This window comes from Phyllostomus discolor, chromosome 1 (assembly GCF_004126475.2).
Source record: "Phyllostomus discolor isolate MPI-MPIP mPhyDis1 chromosome 1, mPhyDis1.pri.v3, whole genome shotgun sequence".
Lineage (NCBI taxonomy): Eukaryota > Metazoa > Chordata > Mammalia > Chiroptera > Phyllostomidae > Phyllostomus > Phyllostomus discolor.
In genome coordinates this window covers 165,464,047-165,486,858 of record NC_040903.2, presented here as the reverse complement: position 1 = coordinate 165,486,858, position 22,812 = coordinate 165,464,047, and the positions used below count along the sequence as shown (strand labels likewise).

At 35.9% G+C, this 22,812-nt stretch overlaps 1 protein-coding gene across 1 annotated transcript in view; it reads right to left on the bottom strand.

Moving 5' to 3' along the window:
• UNC13C (unc-13 homolog C) overlaps positions 1-22,812 on the bottom strand; it is a 469,738-nt gene that overhangs the window by 303,581 nt on the left and 143,345 nt on the right. Inside the window, 3 exon segments of the mRNA XM_028506783.2 lie at positions 1,205-1,276; positions 2,392-2,397; positions 3,412-3,490. Coding sequence (XP_028362584.1) covers positions 1,205-1,276; positions 2,392-2,397; positions 3,412-3,490 — 157 coding nt within the window.

Below are 22,812 nucleotides of genomic sequence, written 5' to 3'. Positions count from 1 at the left end.
TCACTTTTGAAAGATGACAATGACAGGAAGAAGAGAATGAGCAATATAAATGTAAACAATGGTGTTTAAATGTCAAGTATATAGAAGTTTATAACAAGTAAAGTAATATTTTTGGCAAAAAGAATTAGTTGGTAGGAATGACAAAGTCACTAAAACTGAGAGTGGTAGAATATATTAATTTCCATGAAAAGGTGGCACATATAAAATGTCTTGAGTAAAAGCCTCAGCAGTACCAATGCAGGATAGAGCTAAATATCAAAACATCCACTGCACATTAGAATCACCTGAGAGTTTTAAAAGGCAAACCCTCTACGTAGGCTACACCTGAAGTCAATTAAATCAGAATCAATTGGAATGAGACCCAGACATAGGCATGTTTTAAAGCTCCTCCTAGGAACCTGATAAGCCAAATTTAAGAATCCCTGACCTAGATATTTGCAGTTTACTTGTATCTTATAATTGGTTCTTTAATTCAGCAATAATTACAAAGCTTCTACCTCATGCAAGACAGTGTACTAAGCAATATAAATGAAAATATTTGACAAGAACAACAAACAAAATACTATGTTACCTTCACAGATATCAGTCTTAAAGGGAAGGTTTATGCAAAATAATCAAATTAATTGTAATAACAAAAAAAATAATAAAAACAGCAGATTGTATTTATTGTTTAATATATCCTAGGCTATGCTAGGATATAAACCTGAGAGCACCCAGGTTTAGAGAAGTTACATAACGTGCCAGATACAATAATGATTAATTTGTGGTACAGATGGGACTCAGCCCAAACAGCCCTCACTCTTAACTCTACTACTTTATGGAGGTAGTGATTATGTGCTAAAAAAGCAGAGGAGGAAACAGCCAGAAGGGGAGAGGGATGTTTGGGAAAGCTTCACAAACTAGGCAAAATTTGAATGTAAAAATTTAGCAGGATTTTTCTTTTTCAGGGAAAGAATAAAAGCTAAATCATGTTAGGATGGACTGGCATTTTGAAAGATGGGGCAGCTCATGCACATTTGAGCTGCAGAGGATGACTTGTATGATAGCAGCGGAGGCCCAGAGGAAATTTGTTTTAGGGTCAGACTCCTCCCATGCTCCCAGTTATTCCTGGAACAGTGGAACAAGTATTACAAATGCATGGATCAAACGGAATGGCTTTCCCACTAGACTATAATGGATACAGAGTAATTGACTTTGAACTTACCAGTTCCTCATTGTTCAGTGATGTCCTAATCACCATAGCCAGGGAGAGTCCAGATTTCCGGGCAGCCAGGGTCTATAATAAACAGAATTATGAGTTATTGGTACCTGAGGTAACTGCTCAGCAGAATGTACAAATGTAAGTGTATAGACTATTGTTCATGTTTTAGTCAATAAGGACCTGCCATTTTTAGTAGTCAGTCAGTTAATCCAGAATGCAGAATTCTGGGACATTAAAGCCAAAAGAGGCCTCTTAGACCTTCAAGCTGAACTTCTACATTTTACAGATGAGAAAACTGAAGTCCAGCAAGGCAGGGCAATCTGCCCATGGTTTACAGGTCAGAAGAGGCTTTTAGATTTTTTTCCCCAAGGTTGTCATGATGACATTTGTTCATAAAACATGACCTTTGCTACAGAGGCAACTGATGTGTGTGATGACTGTGAATCACCACTAGAGCTAGACAGGTTCTTGAACTGTTCACAGTTCCTGTAATATTCTTCCACATCTAGCCATGATATTTTCTTCTAATGGTCCACTTTAGAAACATTTTACCCAGATTTGTTTTCTTCACTCAAGGCTGGAAACTTAGGTGATTTTAAGTAAGAGCAAGTCCCTTTTAGTTTCTCCTGTAAAGTAGAACCATTATACTGCTCCTGCCCAAGACATATGCAATATGATAAACTCAATAGGACTATAGAAAACTTTGGAAATCAGAAGTTCCACATGGGAATATTAAATCTACTCCCCCATTAGGAGTGAAAGCAAGTCATAGTGTAATAATGCATCTGGTTATAAATGTATCTCCTCATAGCTAATACAAAGCCATTCACCCAGCTTAAGTTCAGCACAAGCCGAAGTGCAGAAGTTGCTCTCCACCCATCTACACCCCTACTTTGTAAACCTATGTAGGGCCCACATCCTAGGGTTTATCCAAGATGATCTTCCATCTCTGTCAACAGCTGTCCCTAAAATAATGTTTTGTTTTATTTTAGTCTGTTTTTGTACCTGTTTACCTAAGTTGGTCTGTCTCTCATAATTGAAGTAGATGTTAAGTTCTTGGAGAAACAAAACTTATTATATTTGCATGTCTCTTTTTATTCCCCATCTTGTCCCCTTTTATCTCATGAATAATTGTATTTTACATTTGAGAAAATTGGTAAATTGAATTAAATAAATAAAAAGTCACTTACCATGGCCTGAAGATTCCATGTGTCAGAGAAAACAAAGTGTGAATAAGTAGACATAAGAAAGGTGAGAACATAGTATAATGACATTAAATATGCCTAACACGTTAAAAGAACATCCACACTATAATGGCAAGATTCTGAGCTAATGGAAAAGACACATCATGCTTCTCAGTATAAGATCTTTCCAGTCATGACTGTATCTTTCTTACTTTAAAACTAAAGTGATGGCTTTCAGATGAAGGTTTTCATAACAAAATTAAAAATTACTGATATCAAGAAATTTTGGTTCCTCTGGGAGGAAATATAATTTCATGTCATAAAGTATTAAGAATTTGCCTCCAGAAAAAAATGTGAAGATATTCTGGATGAGAGAAAGTACTCTTTTTCATGCTGATGGACTATTTGTCTTTATAATATAATACAGACCATTATTAATTCTTTGCACCTCTAGCTGTTCCCCAGCACATCTCATTAGGACAGCTTGAGTTATTCAGAGTTATGTTCAAGGCTAATAAAAGTTATGACTTGGGAGCCATAGTTTTCTTTAGACAGTAGAAGAACTTCTTAATTTGGCCAGACTTTATCTTAATATAGAATAAAATAAGTAATATTATATAATGCTTTATAAGTGTTAACGTCTACTGAGTTAAGGTGAAGCAGATTAAATCAAGCCTTGAACTGCACACTTAACTTGCAGTCATTCATAACACCAAACACATGAAGGCCCGGTTACCACCGCTTACTCAGCACATGTAGGACTGCTTTTTGCTCAATTATAGGGTCGTTTTAACTCCATTTGTGACTTTAGCTAATGTCTAGAGCTATCAAAAGGGTAAGGTTATTTTCTCCATCTAATAGATTTTAAAGAATGCTAAATAGAACTCTTGCTAGAATCCAGCTTCTTACATGTTCTATTCTATGAAATGCTTCCAGGCCATGTATTTAATGTGGAGGATAATATGACATCTAACAAAGGCATGGACAACACATGCAATTAAAAAGTATTCAACAGAAGTGACTTACCACATCTCGTACAATAGGCAAAGTTTTTTTCCTGCGGAGATCTGGCATACTGTCAATACCATAAAGTCCCCGGCCAGCCCTGAAGGAGGGAAAAAGGAATGACTTCAGTGAGTACATTGAAACTTTAAAATATACATGGCCTGGTTTGACACACTGTTTTATTGTCGATATCACAGAGAGGATAATCAAAATTGTCAGATATATAGAACTTTGTACCAAACCATTTGGTGCAAGTTTTGTCTGCCTACAAGGGTGAAAAAAATACTTTTATTATAAAACTATCATTGTGTGTGCACATAATCTTTATAGATTAAACTGCAAAATGGCACTCCAAGGATACAGATCCATTGAAAATACTACTGATTACCATTATACAAGAATTTCTACTTGTCTGACTTTATTCACAGATAAATATACAATATTAAAATAATTTATTATAGAATAATATTCACTGCACTTTTTTGTAATAGCAACAAAAGCTCTATAACCTAAACATGCAGCAATAAAATATTGACTAAATGAGTTACAGCATATTCTAATGGGAAGAACACAATAATTAAAGTGAATGAGGTAAATCTTTGTGTCTATATGAAAAAATACTTGTAGTATATTAGATGAAAACAACAAGTTTGCATGTTAGTGAATTTAGTATGATCTCATATGTGTGTGTTTATATAGGCATAGAAAATATCTAGAAAGATATTTACCAAATTGATAACCATAGCTACCTCTGCGGAGTGAAATTAGGTGAGAAAAAAAGAAGACTCTTACAATGCTATGTTTGGTAAAGTTCAATGTTTTAAGTATGTTGTTTTTGAAATTTAAAATAATTTTAGAATATATTAACATTTATATTTATTAAAAATAAATTTAATACACTGAATTTGATTTTTATTGCATCAGAGCTAGTTGTTTTATACGACCAAAACAGTGCTAAAATCACAGATGATAGCTTCTCTGCATGCTCCTACTAAACTACATAACTCTCGTTAACCTCCAGCTTAGAGTCAGCCTTTTCATGAGGAACAACACAGTTCATACCTCTGGTTATTGCTTGGGCAGCTCTGCCTTTGGAATAGGCTGCTACACCATTTTAGAGTCCAATTTTCCACTGAAAGATATGGCCTCTTTGTTCTTGCTGCTTGGCTTAATTAATAAAAGGAGACCTTTGTCTTACTGGATTTTTCTTAGTAGCCATGGTCTTAACTCCAATACTCTGGTTGTATCAATTATTAGCTTGGTGGTCTTGGACAATTTTTAAGTGCATCATATAAATCATGTAAAATATTAATAAAAGAAGAATATTGACAAAGATAAAATGGGAACAATGCCACAACTTGTATGTTTTAAAACAAGGATCAAATGAAGTGATAAATGTGAAATATTAAAACCATTCAATGTGAGTAAGAAAGATATCAATATGAACAAATTATGCTTAAGGTTATGTACTCCAACTAAGAGTTACTTTTATTTTAGATCATGGAATTCAGGGAAAAACTATTGTGGGGCAGAGATCAAGGAAGAGGTAAAAAGAAGAGAGGGAAGGAGGAAAGATAGACTGGAAGACAATGTGTGTGGTAGGGGGACATGACTTTAAGATACTGCCTGCCACTGATCCTATGAGAGAGGAGTTAATGCAGTTTCCATCATGCCAGAATAATGCCAATTAATTTTCTCTAGTCCAAGTGCTGTAAAGGTCATGTGACAGTTAAAGGTCAAGAATTGGCGTCGCAGAAAAGGAATCATTGGCATCATGCTCTTGTAAACTGCAAGAAAGTGGAGATGGGGGAAAGAGACATGAACTTTTGTTTTGGGTTCTCAACACCCATTTTCAGATAATGAAACACTCGAGAGTAACTTCTTGCTTCTCTCCTAGCCTCTTCCCATATTCTTCCCCTCTCCCTGACAATTCATGCTTAACCTCACACATTCCACAAATCAAATAAAGGGGAAAAGGATTATGTGAGTGGGCTTCTGTTCATGGAAGGAAAGGATTTTTCCAGTTTTATTTGCTCTGATCTAAGGTTCTGATTCCAAGCAGTTTCTACTTTCTCTCCTCAAGTGAACAGAATTAATAATAACATAAAGCGTGCATTAATAAATGTCCTTCCGCCACATTACACTGAAATCATACTAACTGCCTTCAAGTGTTTTGAAATGTTTTGATTCCTAAATAATGTGACTTTAATACTTATGTAAAGAAATAATGAACTGTGATAACAGTTGAGAAAGTGATTTATAAACGGCAAAATATTATCTGAATTGTATGTTGTCATGTTATCTATAATGATTTATTTTCTTTATGTTTTTCTTCTTATGGAACTTAATTCAAATTCACAAGTATACCCAGAATCTTGAGAAACCCTATAGACTCATAAATTCAGCAATCAGTTGAACCTATATTTTGTAATTCATAAAACCGCAATGTAGGAAAACATTCTCTTAACTTTCCAATATCTTTAAAAGTGTTCTTTATCAAACCCACATGACTCCAAACCAAGAAGATGAGCAATACAATTAAAAAATGGGCAAAGGACTTGAACAGACACTTCTCCAAGGAGAACATACAGAGGGTCCACAGACACATGAAAAAATGCTCAACATCACTAGCCATTAGAGAGATGCAAATTAAAACCACAATAAGATACCACTTCACACCTGTCAGAATGGCCATCATAAACAAACCAACAAACAACAAGTGCTGGTGAGGATGTGGTGAAAAGGAAATCCTAGTGCACTGTTGGTGGGAATGCAGACTGGCACAGCACTGCACTGGAGAACAATATGGAATTTCCTCAAAAAACTAAAGATGGAACTGCCTTTCAATCCAGTGATTCCAGTGCTGCGACTATATCTTAAGAATCTTGAACAAACACCAAATCAAAAGACCTTATGCATCCTAATGTTCACAGCAGCATTATTTACAATAGCCAAGTGCTGGAAACAACCTAAGTGCCCATCGGTAAATGAGTGGATCAAAAAACTATGGTACATTTACACAATGGAATACTACCCAGCGGAAAGAAAGAAGGAGCTCCTACCCTTCGTAACAGCATAGATGGAACTTGAGAGCATTATGCTAAGTGAAATAAGCTAGGTGGTGAAAGATAAGTACCATATAATCTCACCTATAAGTGGAACTTAATCAACAAAACAAACAAATGAGAAAAAAAAATAAAATAGAACCAGAGATTTGGCTGACAGTGACCAGAAGGGAGAGGGGAGGAGGATAATGGGGGAAAGAAGGGGAAGGAGCAAGCAAGAGGATGTGAATAGAGGACTCATGGGCATGGACAATGGGGGGGCAGTTGACTGGGTGCGGGGAAAGGTACAGTGAGCAATGGGGAAAAGGGAGGGACAACTGCAAGTAAACAATAAATTTTTTTGTAAAAGTGTTCTTTATCAGGTTGTGTTTTCTTATAATTTTACATTTTCATCATTACTATGAGAACATTGTCTAATTGTGCTTTCATGAGCTTATATATCAAGTAATAATTAAGCAAAGTGAAACTTAAAAAAAAGTCTGCCCATCTCATGAGTAGAGAAGAGCTTGGGAAATACTGTGAGGCTCTACACAAATATAAAATATTTGTGTAATATTTATTGAAAGGCTTCCTAATCAGGAGAGATCTTAGACAGACTGAATAACAACACATGGTGAAGACTGAAAATATCAGTAGATAAGTATGTGTCAATCACTGATCTTTCAGGCAAGAGGCCAAGTTTGTGGGTATCAGTTAAAATCCAGAGGAAATTACCTAGGCTCGATGATGAGAAGGTGAGAAGAAGTCATCCACATAGGCAATAGCAGACAAGTAACTGTGAGGGTAAGATCTGATTCTGTGAAGGCCATTTGTACAGCCCCTTTTGGTCTAGCTGATTGGATTAAGCTGTCACTACCTGTCGGCAGCCAACTAGCCAGGAATAGCTAATCTGTATGTGATGCTTACCTGGAGCCAAATATAATGTTAGCTCTTATAGCCAACCTTTACATGTATCAGCTCATTTAATTCTCAACAAATCCAATGAGATATAAGTAAAATTATTTCTCATTTTATAAATGAGGAAATAGAGGCATAGAATAGTTTTGCATCATCCCCAAGGTCATTATCTAAGTCCGAGATAGCAGTGGCAGCATTAGAACCCAAGCTCTATGGCTCATCATAACCACTGTTTACATGATTAGATCAGTTCATGTTACAAAAATAAGATGAATTGAGGCTTACAATTAACCCATTTTACTTTTAATGAAACTGAAGTGAAGTACTTCACGCAGGCCTAGAACAATATGGCAGAGTTTAACTTCCATCACAGCACTGTTTTACCTCAAGACTCATATTCTTAAAAACTAAAAATTTTTTTGTTAGGAGGAAAGAAGAGGCCTGTCGCAGTTGATCTAGAAGTTAATTATTCAAAAAATGTCAATTTATTCCCAAAATAGTGTTATCACTGTGTAAAATACTCCCAATCCTTCCCAAATAGCTCTTTCCCAGCTATTAAAGTATACTCCCTAAGAAAAAACAGGAGTCTTTTAGGCTATACAGATTACAAGTGGCATAAAAAGACAAGAGATCTATATATGTGGAAAGTCAAGGATCACATAAATTGACAATATGGATATAATTTCATAGGCTAAATTAAGATGTATTCTAATTCAACATTTATCCTATTACTTAGTCTTTATATTTTTCATGGTTTTATTTCTCAGTTCTTTGCATAATTATTTTAAAAGGAGTTCACTAGTTTAATAAAATCTGAGATATAAAAGTACATTGCTATATATCTTGGCTCAAGTTCAGTTAATCATCTTGTTATAGAACAAATACAATACAAATGATCTAAAGGACATATATTCTGTACATTTGAAGGTATCTGATATTTAGGTAGATGGGGTGGAAGCTGAGTTTACTAAGTACATAGCATTATTTTCATCTAACATTGATCTGACAAGGTACTGGATGTATATATCGAAAAAGAATTCTCAGTGGCACCAGGGGAGTTTTGTGTGAAAACTACCAAGCAAATTTTTCAAAGTTACATCTTTCTGATTATGGGACAAAGTGTGCTATTTCCATAAGTGGACGGTTGCTGGTTAATCAGTAGTATTCTTAGATCAGCTAATTTTCATTAGAAATCAGAAAATTGGTAAACTGTTTAAACCCAAAGAAGACTGAAGACAATAACCCTAAAAGAAAACAGATTATCATGTTTCTGTTTATTTCTGTGTCTACAAGACAATTATTGGGCACAGCTATGTAACTAATCTTTCTTCTTCTTCTTTTTTAAGCCCTGTGGAATATTAAGTCATAGTAAAAGATTAATAATAAGTTATTCTAAATCCCTTTCCTATAATCCTTCAGCTGTGCTCTCCTTCAGACTTTTAAAAATAACTCTGTATTTAGTTAATGGTAAAACACAATACTCTGCTTTTTTGCTTAACATTATATATTCCACATACATTTTAATACAATTTTCCTGATGATCATTATATACTTAATTATTTACCTACTGCACATTACATCATGTTATTTAGGAGATGTTCTTTTCCTCTTATTTTACCTTTTTTAGATCTGTTTTTGTCAACAATGAATATTTGTGTTTGTGTAACTGAAGACTCACTCCTGACATAACTAAAGATTTTTTAATTCCATATTTTGTTACAACTAAGACACCATCTGTTGTAGAATACAGCTAAACCATTATGAAAAAAAATCAAATTAATCTCTTGATACTATGCCTTCTTAGCAATTGGAATTTAAATTTTATCTTTATTTAAGGGCCCTCTTAAACTGATTTCATCTATGACATAGATTTCTGATATATATCAATCATATGTTTCTACACATAAGATGATATATATAAACAGAATACTCATTCCTTAAACTTCTCATCCAGAGCCCAACTTTTTAGAAATATTCTTCAAGTCAGATTGTCAATGTTTGGAATTTTTTCAAGTTATTGTTCTTTAAGCCATCAAAAGCACTGGTGATTTAAATTATGTGAGTTCCCTTTTTGGCTCTTTTGTTCCAAGAAACAGATAGCTCTGCTGCAGATTTTGATGCTGGTGGGCTGTTGATCTTAGCAAAATGAGGAGAGGGGAGAATCATGGCTCCCACCTCAGAGATGGGCTCCTCTGCAGCTGCATGGGTTAAACGGTATATGTTACTGACAGGAGGATGTGCTACTTTTTGTTTGAACTAGGGCAGAAAAGTGAGAACAGTTTTTCTAAGTCTTCCACCATAACCCCTGTAAAACTGCATTCTGTTCATGTGTTTACATGGCTGTCCCCACTAGAATATACTTACAAAAAATGAGACATAAATATTACTCAACTTTATTTCCCTAGAGCCAACTCTTGTGTGTAGCAGAAGAGAATGAAAAGTAGAGGTTGTAGTATACAGGCCTTGATGCAAGAGATTAGACATTAAAAAAACTGTGGTCTTGTTTCTTCTTTTCTAAGATTGTTATCTTTAAAATAATATCTGGGAAAAATATGAAATGCTAAAGTGACTTATCTAAAAAAATAAGATCAAAATTGTGAACAGTAAAATGACAACAAACACAATTATCAACAATGGAATCTAAAGGAAACAAAAACAAAAACAAACTAAGCAAATGACTAGAACAGGAACAGTATCACAGAAATGAAGATCACATGGAGGGTTATCAGCCAGGGAGGGGGAGAAAGGAAGAACAGGTACAGGGAATAAGAAGCATAAATGGTAGGTAGAAAATAAGAGGAGATTAAGAAAAGTATAGGAAATATAGAAGCCAAAGAGCCCATGGACATGAAATAAAAGTGGGGGGAATGTGGGTGAGAGGGGTGTGCAGGGTGGAGGGGAATAAAGGGGGGGGATGGGACAATGGTAATAGCATAATCAGTAAAATATATTAAAAAATAAAAAAAAATCTGGGGAGAGAAAGACAGAGGCTCGAGGACCAGGGAAAAAGTCAAGGAGCTCACACTAAAGTGGCTAGTAGGCAAAGACTTAGTCACAGGAAGAAGATGAGATCTAGTTATTAGACACAGTAAATATTTTTAACCTTTATGAATCTCTGTTATCTAAAATGGAAAATGGAAAACTGCCTTCCCTACAGTATTGTTGGGAGCATTGATTGAGATAATATATGTAAGTAGATTATAAACTACTGGTAAAAATTATTTTAGTATAAATTTGTTTGGACAGGAACATTTTTTGAAATTGAGTGCTGACCCACTGCTGTCTGTCCTAGGGTTAATCACATTTATCCAAACTAAGGAATGGATTAATAACAAAGTCTCTGGCAGATGTGAATGTGTAGGTAACTATCTATTAAAGAATGAAAAAGAAGGGCAGAAAGGCAAACATGTGATTACTTCCTCTGTTGTACTCTGAGTTAACCTTCTCTCCTGACTCACCTTTGCTCTAGACTTCTCTCTACTGGTCTGATTTTGGTAAGCACCGCAGCCCGGATAATACATCTTGGCTAAGTTCATGATTCCTTGTTTAAGTCTTATCTACAGTCTTGTTCCCAGTTATTTAACTTAATGTCTTACAAGGGCCTCACAGATGTCCCAACCAAGTCTATTTTTTTCTGTTAACTCCACTCTCTGAAAAACAGTACTTTTATCTTTTCAGGTAATTTTCCAGAAATTCAAAGATAAATCTCTTCCCCAGCACTAATCATTCCAGACTCCTCCATCTTCTCTCCATTTCCTCCTGGATTCTCTTAACTATGGCCATGAAGGTTATGCTTGTCCTTATTGGAATGACATGTAGTCCTCTAAATTTTCTTGATGACCTATTTGGAGGGAACTACAATAGAAACCAACATGCCATTTCTTAATAAAACCAGTACAGCCATGGTTCGTCTTGCCTTGGAGTGATCACTAGTCTCTTTGTTGAACACAAGGTGAAACAATGGGCTTGAGTTAAGTTGTCATACATGGTTATAGGAAAAATGTATAAAATTATGTGCAGTGGGACAATGGTGTTCATGTCTGAGAGGCAAGAAGAAAATGAAACTTAAATAGGGTACAGAATATTTGTATGTTCCATTTCTTGTTCATTCTGGTCATGCACTAATAAAATAGTGAACTAGGATGTTGAATTGCCCACCCTTTTTATATAGTCTCCATTCTCTTTCTCTGTCTTGTTTTCACTCATTCTTTCTCTAGTTCATACAATAAATTTGTGTATGAAGTGACTCCACTTAAGTAGGCTGGGAGAATTTTTATCCTGAGTGCCTGGAACACAGTGAGCATCAAAAATAGTTTTTAAATATTCTTGTCTACTTCCACAAACCTGTCAGTACTTTCAAACCAAGATATCCATTTTAGGATCAATTTTTAGAACCAAAATTTTCCCTAAAATTTTTTTTATATCTCCTTTTGATTTATCTGTTTTTAATACTCTCATTACTTTTCCAGTTGCAGAGGTTTAAAATCCTAAATAAGAACTAATTCTAGTTGCAAAACTTAAGCAACCTAAGAAATTATATACCCAACATTCTTGTGTTTTATGAATGTGGAAACTGAACTGCAAAGAATCTAAATGCTTGCCGGAGACACCCAGATTATTTACAGCAAGCCAGAAATAATCAGGGCTCTGGCCCATCACTGCAGTCTTTTTCTGCTTTACTTCTACTATCCAGCCATATCAAGCCTTTTCCATTTTCCTTCTCCTCTCTGTCTCTCATTCTTACATCATCTCTCATTTGCAATATTTCTTTATATTTGGATCACCACAATTTTGCTGTGGATTCTATTGTGTTATGCCAGGAATGGTCTTCACTGACCTTTTAATTACCAATTTCCCTATCTCCCGTTCCTCCCCATCTTCAGTTCATCCTGACATAACTGCTGCATCCTTATTTCTGTAGGTACATAGCCATGAGACTAATGTGATGAAGGTGATGTTTTAAGAAGGCCAGTCTGGCAGTACTGTTCATGACAGATTGGAGGATGAGTAAAGGAGAAAGAGAGATGGTCTAAAAAATTGTTGAAGTGATCCTGCATTCTGTAATGGATTCCTTAATAAGGGTCTTGACTGATGTCACTTCACTACTTTATTTTTCCACCCCTTCCTTCTACTTTATGAACTGGGGTAGAATTCCCAATTCAAGCTGCTCTAATATATTAAAGAGTAAATGGCCTTGTATCAGAGCCTTGATATTCTACTAAATTGCTTTCTCCTTTTCTAGGCATTTTACCTCTTAACACTCTATAATGCTCCTTAACACTTTAAGCAGCTTTTTCTTTCAAACACTGGTTTCTTTGAAACATGGTTTTGAAAGTGCTGAATACTTCATTATTCATCTTTACATTGTTTTTTAAAGCTAATGCTGTTTTTAAAGAGATAAAGAGATGTGAAAGTTTCACTATTCTGTAGTAGAGGGGATTTCAAGCTATATTTTCAGTGATTAGAACTAATTTTCATAGGAAAACAACCAAATTGTCCTAGGTGTTATTACAAGGAGTTACTCAAGCAAAACCTTAAAATGCAACTGTTAAACACTCCTCTGAAGTTTTTCTCAATGTTCAGCTTGAGGGGATAATGTCAGGTATCAGGGATTAACTTCTAACAATTACAGTATGTACCTTCTGGGGTTCATTCCTTTAACAGACTTGTTATCAAGTAGACAAAATAGCCTTTTCTAGGGCTTGTAACTTCCAATGCTGAAAACCTTCCTTACCCCTCCCAGAACATTATCTGCATTTAAGTCAACCTCAGACATTATCACATACTACAGAACAGAATGCAAATTTAAAATGCAGCCCCAAAACTTGCTCATAATTAAGCACCCACCATTGTTTGAAAAAAAGTGTCCCTTTAATTAAAATTCATGCTACACAGGATCTCAATATACAGTGTAGTTGGAAAATCATAAACCATGCTTCTGTGGCTCTAAGCTGTAGTAAGTATGAAATTGTGTGTATTGATGTTCCTTGGTTTGAAGTTAATTTTCTTAGTACTTCCTCTCTGGAAAAATCTCAACATCCATTTATACATAGTTTATAAAATATAATTATTCATATGTTAATTAAACACCAGCTTCTTAATATGCTTTACTTAAATACCATTAAATACCATCACATATTCAATAGCAAAGAAACTGCATTTCTCAAAGGTAAACCTCAGATTCCTTTTAATTATACCGTTCTTTAGATGCTGCACATTTAATCCCCTAAATTTTTAACAATCCCTCTCCAATCACTAATGAAAATTAGTACAATAGTAACCGACCTTAGAGACTAAATCCATTAGGTGGTTGCCAGACTTTCACAGCACAAGTCTCTCTTATTCTTAGACAATGTTTCTTGAATCCTTTTTTAATAGGTTGTCTGCTCCATGCAGGCAACAGAAACACAAAACATGATCCAGAATTTACCTCAGAATAAAGGTACATTCAACCCAGTGTTATAGCTTTGATATATAGCACCAAGAAAGGCAAAAAGAAAAATGAAGAAGAATAAGAAAGAAAGAAGAAAGAAAGAAGAAAAGAAAGAAAGAAAGAAAGAAAGAAAGAAAGAAAGAAAGAAAAGAAAAACTCATGCTATGTGTATCCCAGGAAGCACCTCATTCATGGGTAAGGCAACCAAGTCAAGCTCATGGTTGTGTTATTATTTTAAGGGTTATTACACAATTCTTGGAGTAGAATTAAAATTTAATTTTAGAAAAGTAATAAATATGTACTAGTTACTGTGTCAGTGAATTGTGTACCAGAGGGTGAGTGTTAAAAGGATCCAAATGGACCAAACATGCAGAGACAGAGTATAATAATATTGTATTACCAATCATATATTTTTATAACCATAGCTTTTAAATTTTTAAATTTATTTATTATTTATTCTATTACAGTTGTTCCAGTTTTCTCCCTTTTCTCCCTCCACCCAGCCCACCTCTCTAGTCCACAGTCAAAGCCCTCTCCATTATCCATGTCCATGAGTCATTCATACATGTTCTTTGACTAGGAAGGCTAGTCTCTTCCTCTTCCTTCTATCATTCCCTTCTTCTCTTCTACAGTTATGAGTCTGCTCCATGTTTCCATATCTCTGCTGCTATTTTTCTCCATAGTTTATTTTGTTCATTTGATTCCAGTTGTAAGTGAGGTCATATGGTACTTGTCTTTTACCAACTGACTTATTTCACTTAGCATAATACTCTCCAGTTCCATCCATGCTGTCGTGAAAGGTAGGACTTCTTTCTTTCTGCTGCATAGTATTCCTTTGTGTAAATGTACCATAGTTTTTTGATCTACTCATCTACTGATGGGCCCCTGGACTGTTTCCAATATTTAGCTATTGTAAATAGTGCCACTGTGGACATAGGGGTGCATAAGTTCTTTTGAACTGGTATTTCAGGATTCTTAGTGTATATTCCCAGCAGTGAAATTGCTAGGTGAAAAGGCAGTTCCATATTTAGTTTTTTGAGGAAATTCTATACTGTTTTCCACAGAGAGAGCCCACCAACAGTGTACTAAGTTTCCCTTTTTTCCACAACTTCTCCAGCACTTGTTTGTTGATTTATTAATGGTAGCCCTTCTGACTAGTGTGAGGTGATATCTCATTGTGGTTTTAATTTGCATCTCTCTGATAGCTAGTGATGTAGAGCATCTTTTCATGGGCCATCTGCATGCCCCTTGGAGATGTATCTATTCAGGTCCTTTGCCTATTTTTTAATTGGGTTGTCTTCCTGGAGTTGAGCCATATAAGTTATTTATATGCTTTGGAGACTAAACCCTTGTCTGATATATCACTAGCAAATATGTTCTCCCATACAATCAGTTCCCATTTCATTTTAATGATAGTTTCTTTGGCCATGTAGACACTTTTTAATTTGAGGTAGTCCAATTTGTTTATTTCTTTCTTTTATTTCCCTTGCCCTAGGAGATACATCAGCAAAAATATTGCTAGGTGGAATGTCTGAAATTTTACTGCCTATGTTTTTTGCTAGGAATTTTAAATCATATTTTTAATAAAATGTTTTGCTGTCCCCTGATTTCTAGTCTGTTATTTCTCTGTCTTATTAGCTCTGTCTGTGTTCTGAGCCCCTGAATGTATGATCTCAAGTCCTATGGCTAGCAGACTCCCAACAACATCAAACTAGAGAATATCCTAACACCTCTGGAGGTTTTAAGCATAACTACTTGTTATGTTTGGCAAGTTAAGAAGTGGTTTCCTTAACCTATCCAGTTGTTCCAAAATCATTGCTCTGTAAACCATGCATGTACTCAGAAGAGTGACTGCCTAGGGTTGTGCAAGTGATTAAAAGCTTATAAAGTTGTAGTAAGTACATTGACATATAGAATACTCTAGGCCATTAAGAACGTAGAAATCCCCAGTTCCGACCAAGATGGAGACGTAGGTAGAACCCTTTGCTTCCTCACACCTCCAAAAGGAGGGTAACAACCAATCTAAATGAATAAACAACCAGAAGTGCCAGAAAATCAAACTGCATGGAGCTCCAACAACCAAAGAATTAAAGAAATAGTCAAACAGAAAACCAGACTGGTAAGAACCTGAGGCAAGGCAGTGGACTGAGTGGGCAGGGCTGGCTGAACAGGAAACTGAGAATCAGAGCTCACTGTGGACTGTGGCAGTTGCCAAGGCAGGAGGAAACTCCATCTCATAGGAGGGTTCATTGGAAAGTGGGCTAGAGACGAGCAGGTGAACTGCATTGTTCCCTCTCTGGCCCCTCCCACAGAGGCAGCGCTGCAGCATTGCAAGGAGGGTTTCCCTGCCCAAGTGAATACCTAAGGCCCCACCCCCTTACAACTTAACAGGTGTGCTGAGACAAAGACATAGGGCCCAAATGAAAGAACAGAGCAAAACTTCAGAAAGAGAGCTAAGGGATGAGGAGATAGCTAACCTATCTGATGGACAATTTAAAGCCCTGATAATCAAAATGCTCACAGAACTGATTGAGTTTGATTGAAAAATGAAAAAACAAATAATAGACCCAAAATGAAATAAAGCAAAATATTCAGGGGGCCAACAGTGACAGGAAGAAACCAGGACTCAAAGCAATGATTTGGAACATAAGGAAGAAATAAATGTCCAATCAGAACAGAATTAAGAAACAAGAATTCAAAAACATGAAGAGAAGCTGAGGGATCTCTGGGACAACCTGAAATACCCCAATATCAGAACTATAGGGGTGCCAGAAGGAGAAGAACAACAGCAAGAAATTGAAAACTTGTTTGAACAAATAATGAAGGAAAACTTCTCCAGCCTGGCAAAGGAAATAGATTTCCAGGAAGTCCAGGAAGCCCAGAGAATCCCAAAGAAGTTGGACCCAAAGAGGAACACACCAAGGCACCTGATCATTATTATTAAAGATAAGGAGAGAATCTTAAAAGCAGCAACAAGAAAGGAGAAAGTTACCTACAAAGGAGTTCCCATCAGACTGTCAGCTGATTTCTCAAAAGAGACCTTGCAGGCAAGAAGGGGCTGGAAAGAAGTATTCCAAGTCATGAAAGGCAAGGACCTGCATCCAAGAGATTACTATATCCAGCAAAGCTATCATTTAGAATGGAAGGGCAAATAAAGTGCTTCCCAGATAAAGTCAAGTTAAAGGAGTTCATCATCTCCAAGCCATTATTATATTAAATGTTAAAGAGACTTATCTAAGAAAAGAAGATAAAAAATATGAACAGTAAAATGACAACAAACTCATAGTTATTAACAACCGAACCTAAAAGAAAAACAATGAAAACAAAAACTAAGCAAATAACCAGAACAGGAACAGAATCAGAGAAATGGACATCACACAGAGGGAGATCAGCAGGGAAGGGGAAGGGGGGAAAAGGTGGAAAAGGTACAGGGAAGAAGCATAATTGGTAGGCATAAAATAAACAGGGAGAGATAAAAAATGGTAAAGGAAAGAGAGAACTCAAAGAACTTATATATACAACCCACGGACATGAACTAAGGAGGGGAATGCTGGAAGGTTGCAGCTGCAGGGTGGCGGGGGAATAAAGGGGGGAAAATTGGGAAAATTGTAATAGCATAATCAATAAAATGAGTAAAACAAAACAAAACAAAGAAACCCTACCCTTTGTGATAGCATGGGTGGGTGAAAAAGGTGAAAGGATTAAGGGAAAAAAAACTCATAGACATAAACAACAGTATGGTGATTACCAGAGAGAAAGGGAGGTGGGGGGAGGTAGAAGAGGTTATAGAGGGACAAATGGTGATAGAAGGAGACTTAACCTTGGGTAGTGAACACACAATACAATACACATGTATTATAGAATTTTACACATAAACATATATAATTTTATTAACCAAAGTCCCTCAATAAGTTCAATAAAAAAGAAAAAAATTTAAAAAGCTTATAAAGCTAACACAACTCAACTGCATGATTTTAACTTTAGTTAATAGCCAAAACCAATTTGACCATATTATAATTAAACTCAACTTATTCCTTTTATTATGCACATTAAGCATTGTGCTATAATTATTTATACGAATCTAATATCTTCCCAGGTCACATAATCCCCTAAAATAGAAACTGTACACAATTTATTTTTTATTTCTAGTGTTTATTATAAGATTTTACATGTATTAGTATTAGTACACATATTATTTAATAAGTAAGTAAGTAACAATACAATTAATTATTGGAAGAACTTTTATTTTTTTTAAGTACTCCTTTCTAAGGCAAATAAACATATACATTTAAAATCCTGAGTAATTAGAAATTTAAAAATTGCCCCAGTTTTCTTTCCTGCCTCAGGATTTAGAACAAAGATTATTATCCTAACAGATATGCTTCTCTGAAAATTGAAGAACAAATCATTATTGTTTTAAATCAAAATATTGTTCCTATGGTTCTTAGCATAGAAGCATTTTACTTACTCAATGCAATCAGGGGTTAAATAGGGAATTAGTGGGGCCTTTTTATCCTCATCCGAGTATATGTTTTATTGATTTTAGAGAGGAAGGGAGAGAGGGTGGGTAGAAGGGAGGGAGGGAATGAGGGGGAGGGAGGGAGAGAGAGAGATGGGAAAGAGAAGCATTGATTAGTTGCCTCCTGTGTGTGCCCCAACTGGGGGTCAAAACCTCAACCAGGGATTGAATTTGCAACCTTTTGGTGTATGGGACAACACTTCAACCAACTGGGCCACCCAGCCAGGTGAGAATTAGTGTTTTTTTTGTTACTAATGGATATGCCTTTTATTTTCAGGTACAGTTACTGAAATTGAAATGAAGCTTTAAAAAACACACACCCAACCCACAGGTAATTATAATTATTTAAACTAAGGTAAATCCATCTATGTTTAGCATAATGTGTAATGAACTCTGCTAACAAACTGTCAAACTAGTAGTCTAGAAACACTTTTTAACCCCAGCATTTAAAACAAACAAACATAGATCTAATTAGAATGGAAAGGAGAGGGAGTGGCCAAACTATAGAGATTAGGGGGATTTGGCTATGGGGACTGAAGAAGCGGAAAGAGGGGAGACCTTGCTTATTCTGCTCAGCTCCTTTGAAGAGCTGCTTATTATGTGCATAACTGGCAGTCTCTTTTCAATAGGTGTTGCTGTGGGAATTGTTCTTTAATGAATGTGTGAGTCTCTGGATTTGGGCAAGAATGACCTTGCCAGAGGTTTACGAGTATAGTTATTTGAAAATGGGCATGTTTCTTAGTATTGAAATTAATGCAAAAATGTTAACATCTACCTGAATTTTTCCTTTGGGTGCATGTCTGCTTGGCGTTTGTCCATCACATGCATCTCTCCTTGGCCGTTGGGTATAGTGGGAGCTTAGTTACTTAGCTTTTTGTGAGTTTTTCACCATAGGAGATGAGGTAAAGAGAATACATATCAAATTTGTTTATGAATTCTAAGCAATATGATAATGGAACGAAGGTGACAAATGATAGTCGCAGAATATATTAGTGCCTGAAATCATAACTTATTCATTTGCCTCCTTATGCAAGCTAAAACATTTGAGCCAGTGACAATTAGGACCCCATAAAAAATAATGAGTCCTAAGAGTGAATAAGCCAATGAGAAGTAATCTACTGGTTCTCACCTTACAACCCTGGGGGCAATGCATCAGGGATGAGCAGGCTTTTGCCTCTGATCATAATAAGAATGTCATAGAGAATGCGAGCAAAGTTTGCATCTGACCTGAATTCCACCCAAGGCAAGAAGGCTGTCATGCAAACACATTCTCTTTGATTTTTCTCAAAACAACAACAACAACAACAACAATAATAACAACTAAGACTAGATCTATCTGATATAGTATATCCCCCAAATCCTAAAATCACTGAACTCATTACTCTTTTTATACTGAGGGGGGATATTGAAACAAAGAGTGGGAGTTGGAAAAATGGGTATTTGGTACTATTCCTTCTGTTTTGTCTAAGGCAGCCAGTGGTGCACTGAATCTGGACTCATAACTGAAGAACAAATTGTGGACATCATTCCCCAACTCCACCTTCAGGGACTTCACATTGATGGCTTAAAATCGTCGATGGCAGAATAACTTAGACCAGGAAAATAGGTAAATACCACAAATTTAGGGTTTTTTATTTGTTATCTTATCTTTTTTTTTTTTTTTTTTACACTGGACGGCCAGTTGTAAAACATTTACCAGCATACCACTAACCACAAGTCTTGCTAACATTCCTGATAAGGAATTCCTATAACTGAATTCCTATAATTCCTTGTCACTTCACTAACTGAAATAACTTTGTTGTTCCCATTCATCTCTATCTTTGATGTGGTACTTAGTGTCTTTCTGCGTCATCTTTTGTACAAATATTTGATTTCTTAATCCATATCTTCTTCAGAAACTCAATTGAAAGTCAGCATGAAGCACACATAGTCATGCAATTTACAGCAATGATTTCATGATTCTCTGGTCAAATTTATTCACTTCAACATCTACTGAGTTCTTGCTATGTGGTCTAGTGTGTTGGGAGACAATTCTTCATGTGTCTCTTGAGTTTCTGTACACCTTTAAATGAGGCACTGGCTTTTGTTCTAGACTAACTTTTCACAGATGTTTGTACAGTACACATAGAGATAGTGTCCTCCTCTGGAGTAGAGGGCAGATTGTATGCTGACCAGTGTAGTTGATGTAATATCTCCCTCTGAAGCAAAATTTGGCTTGTTTTGCTTTAAAAGATTAGGGTTTCCTAACTGGGAAACTGACACAAATGCAGTACATACCTTGCATCTACCTAGGTCTGCCTAGGGGGCTTAGGAGGAGAGAAAAACTTGTGCAGATGTGAAGCTCATGCTAGCCACGAGCTGTACTTTGAGTAATGAAGGCCTTTGTCTCTGACCCAGCAGTCTCGTGTTTTCTGCCAGCAACTCTGAAACTGGTAGGCAGGGGTAAAATATCAGCCCCTTCGCAGTTCCTGACATGGAAAACACAAACTAAGTTTATTTTTGGCCTTAAAGAGACATATAAACTTGTTGAGAAGACATGTGATGATGTATAAATGAATATAATTATAAAGCATTGAACTGCATGTGATGAAAATATGTAAAGCTATTATCAAGTGGTTCAAAAAGGGAAAGATTTGTATCATTAATTATTGGATCACTCATCATAAAAAAATTTATGGCACAGCATTGCATTTCACTACCAAAATAAATATTTTATGCTGCACAAACTTTTTCATGATCATGCTTATTAGGCAGGAGCATTAATTATTTAATTAGTGATAAAGCAACTAATTTAAAGAACCAAGATAGAAATGATTTTCAACAAAATTACTGATTTGGAAAATTAGCACTTGTTTTGCTGTGGAAGAGAAAATTATGGTTTAGAGAAGCTAAATAATTCGTTCAAAATTAATACAGCCACTAAATGGCAGAAAATTGATTCAAGTAATACTAGATAAGTAATTATGAAACAGTGTCTTATACATACTTTTCATAAAATAGGTATGTATTGATCAACATGTGCCAGAATCTTCACTCAGTCTCTGGACTATTTAGGGTAGTTTATAATTGGAACATAAAATTGAGGATCCAGGCTGCCCACAGTTCCCTTTCAGATATCAAATACACATAAAAAGAACTTCAAATGAGAGAGCTAGTCATACATTTTGTTCTCTCTGGGTTTCTAGGACATTTCCCTCACTATGCTTCTACTCTATCCTGAAACCCTCCCTCCTCAGGCACTTAAGTCTCCATACAGCTAAACATTCAGAGTGGAGCAACACAGAGGCAGACAGGGCTGAGGACAAGGGTTGAATACTGGTGTGTAGTATCTCAGGGACACCTGCTTCCAGTTCAAGAAACCTGAACCATGAGGAGGGCAAGGGAAGGTGCTCAAGGCTCAGGGAACTTGCTTTGTCAGTGCTCTTCGCTGCTCTACATCACACAGAGCAAAAATCCGTGTTCTGTTGTGGTTTGACTGTGCAGACAAATGCTGGTAAGCATAAATGTATTGGGCCCAAAATAATGCACAGAGAACCAGAAAGCAATTTTACTTTTTTCTTGAAAAGCAAATACAAGGACTCAAAAATATTATAGTTTAGGGCTATTTATTGTACATGGTATATAAGTTTTTGTTTAAATCTCATCTTTTCAGTAAAACTTACTTAACCTTGCCACTCTAATGGGGCAACCTGTGGTCTGCCTCTCCTTCACCTCCAAAACTCAGTCCCACCTCAGTGCTCCCTATTTTCTTTATCCTGCTTTACTTGTTTCTATTTCTATAGTTGTGATGACTATATTACACATTACATAATTTACTTGTTTATTTTTTATCTGTCACACTACTAGAATTCCAGTTCAACAAGAAGCAGGGATCTGCCCTAGCAGGTGTGGCTCAGTGGATTGTGTGCCAGCCTGCAAACCAAAGGGTCGCTGGTTCAATTCCCAGGTAGGACACATGCCTGGGTTGCAGGCCAGGTCCCCAGTAAGGTGTGAGAGGCAACAACACATTACTGTTTCTTTCCCTCTCTTTCTCCCTCCCTTCTCCTCTCTAAAATAAATAAATAGAATCTTAAAAAAAAAGAAGTGGGGATCTTTGTTTTATTTCCAAATGCCTTGAATAATGCTGGTACCTAGTTGTTCTATAAATATTATGGGAATGAATGAGTCAGTAAACAACCTTTAGCTGATCAATACTAATAATAATTTACTGGCTTTTACTATGTGCCAAGTACTACTATAGCTGCTTTACAAGCATATTAACATATTTAATCCTTACAATAAGTCTATGAGATGTAACTACTCTTACCCTTATTTTATAGGTTAGCACACTGATGTCCAGAGATGTTATGTATCTTGCTCTAAAATTACACAACTAGTAATTACAGAGCTGAGTTTTAAAACCAGGGAGTACAGAAGGCTGATTAAAACTTATCCTTCTAACTATTACATCAGTGATTAATATTCACAATGGTGACCTGAGACATTTCAAGAAAATACAAACATTATGT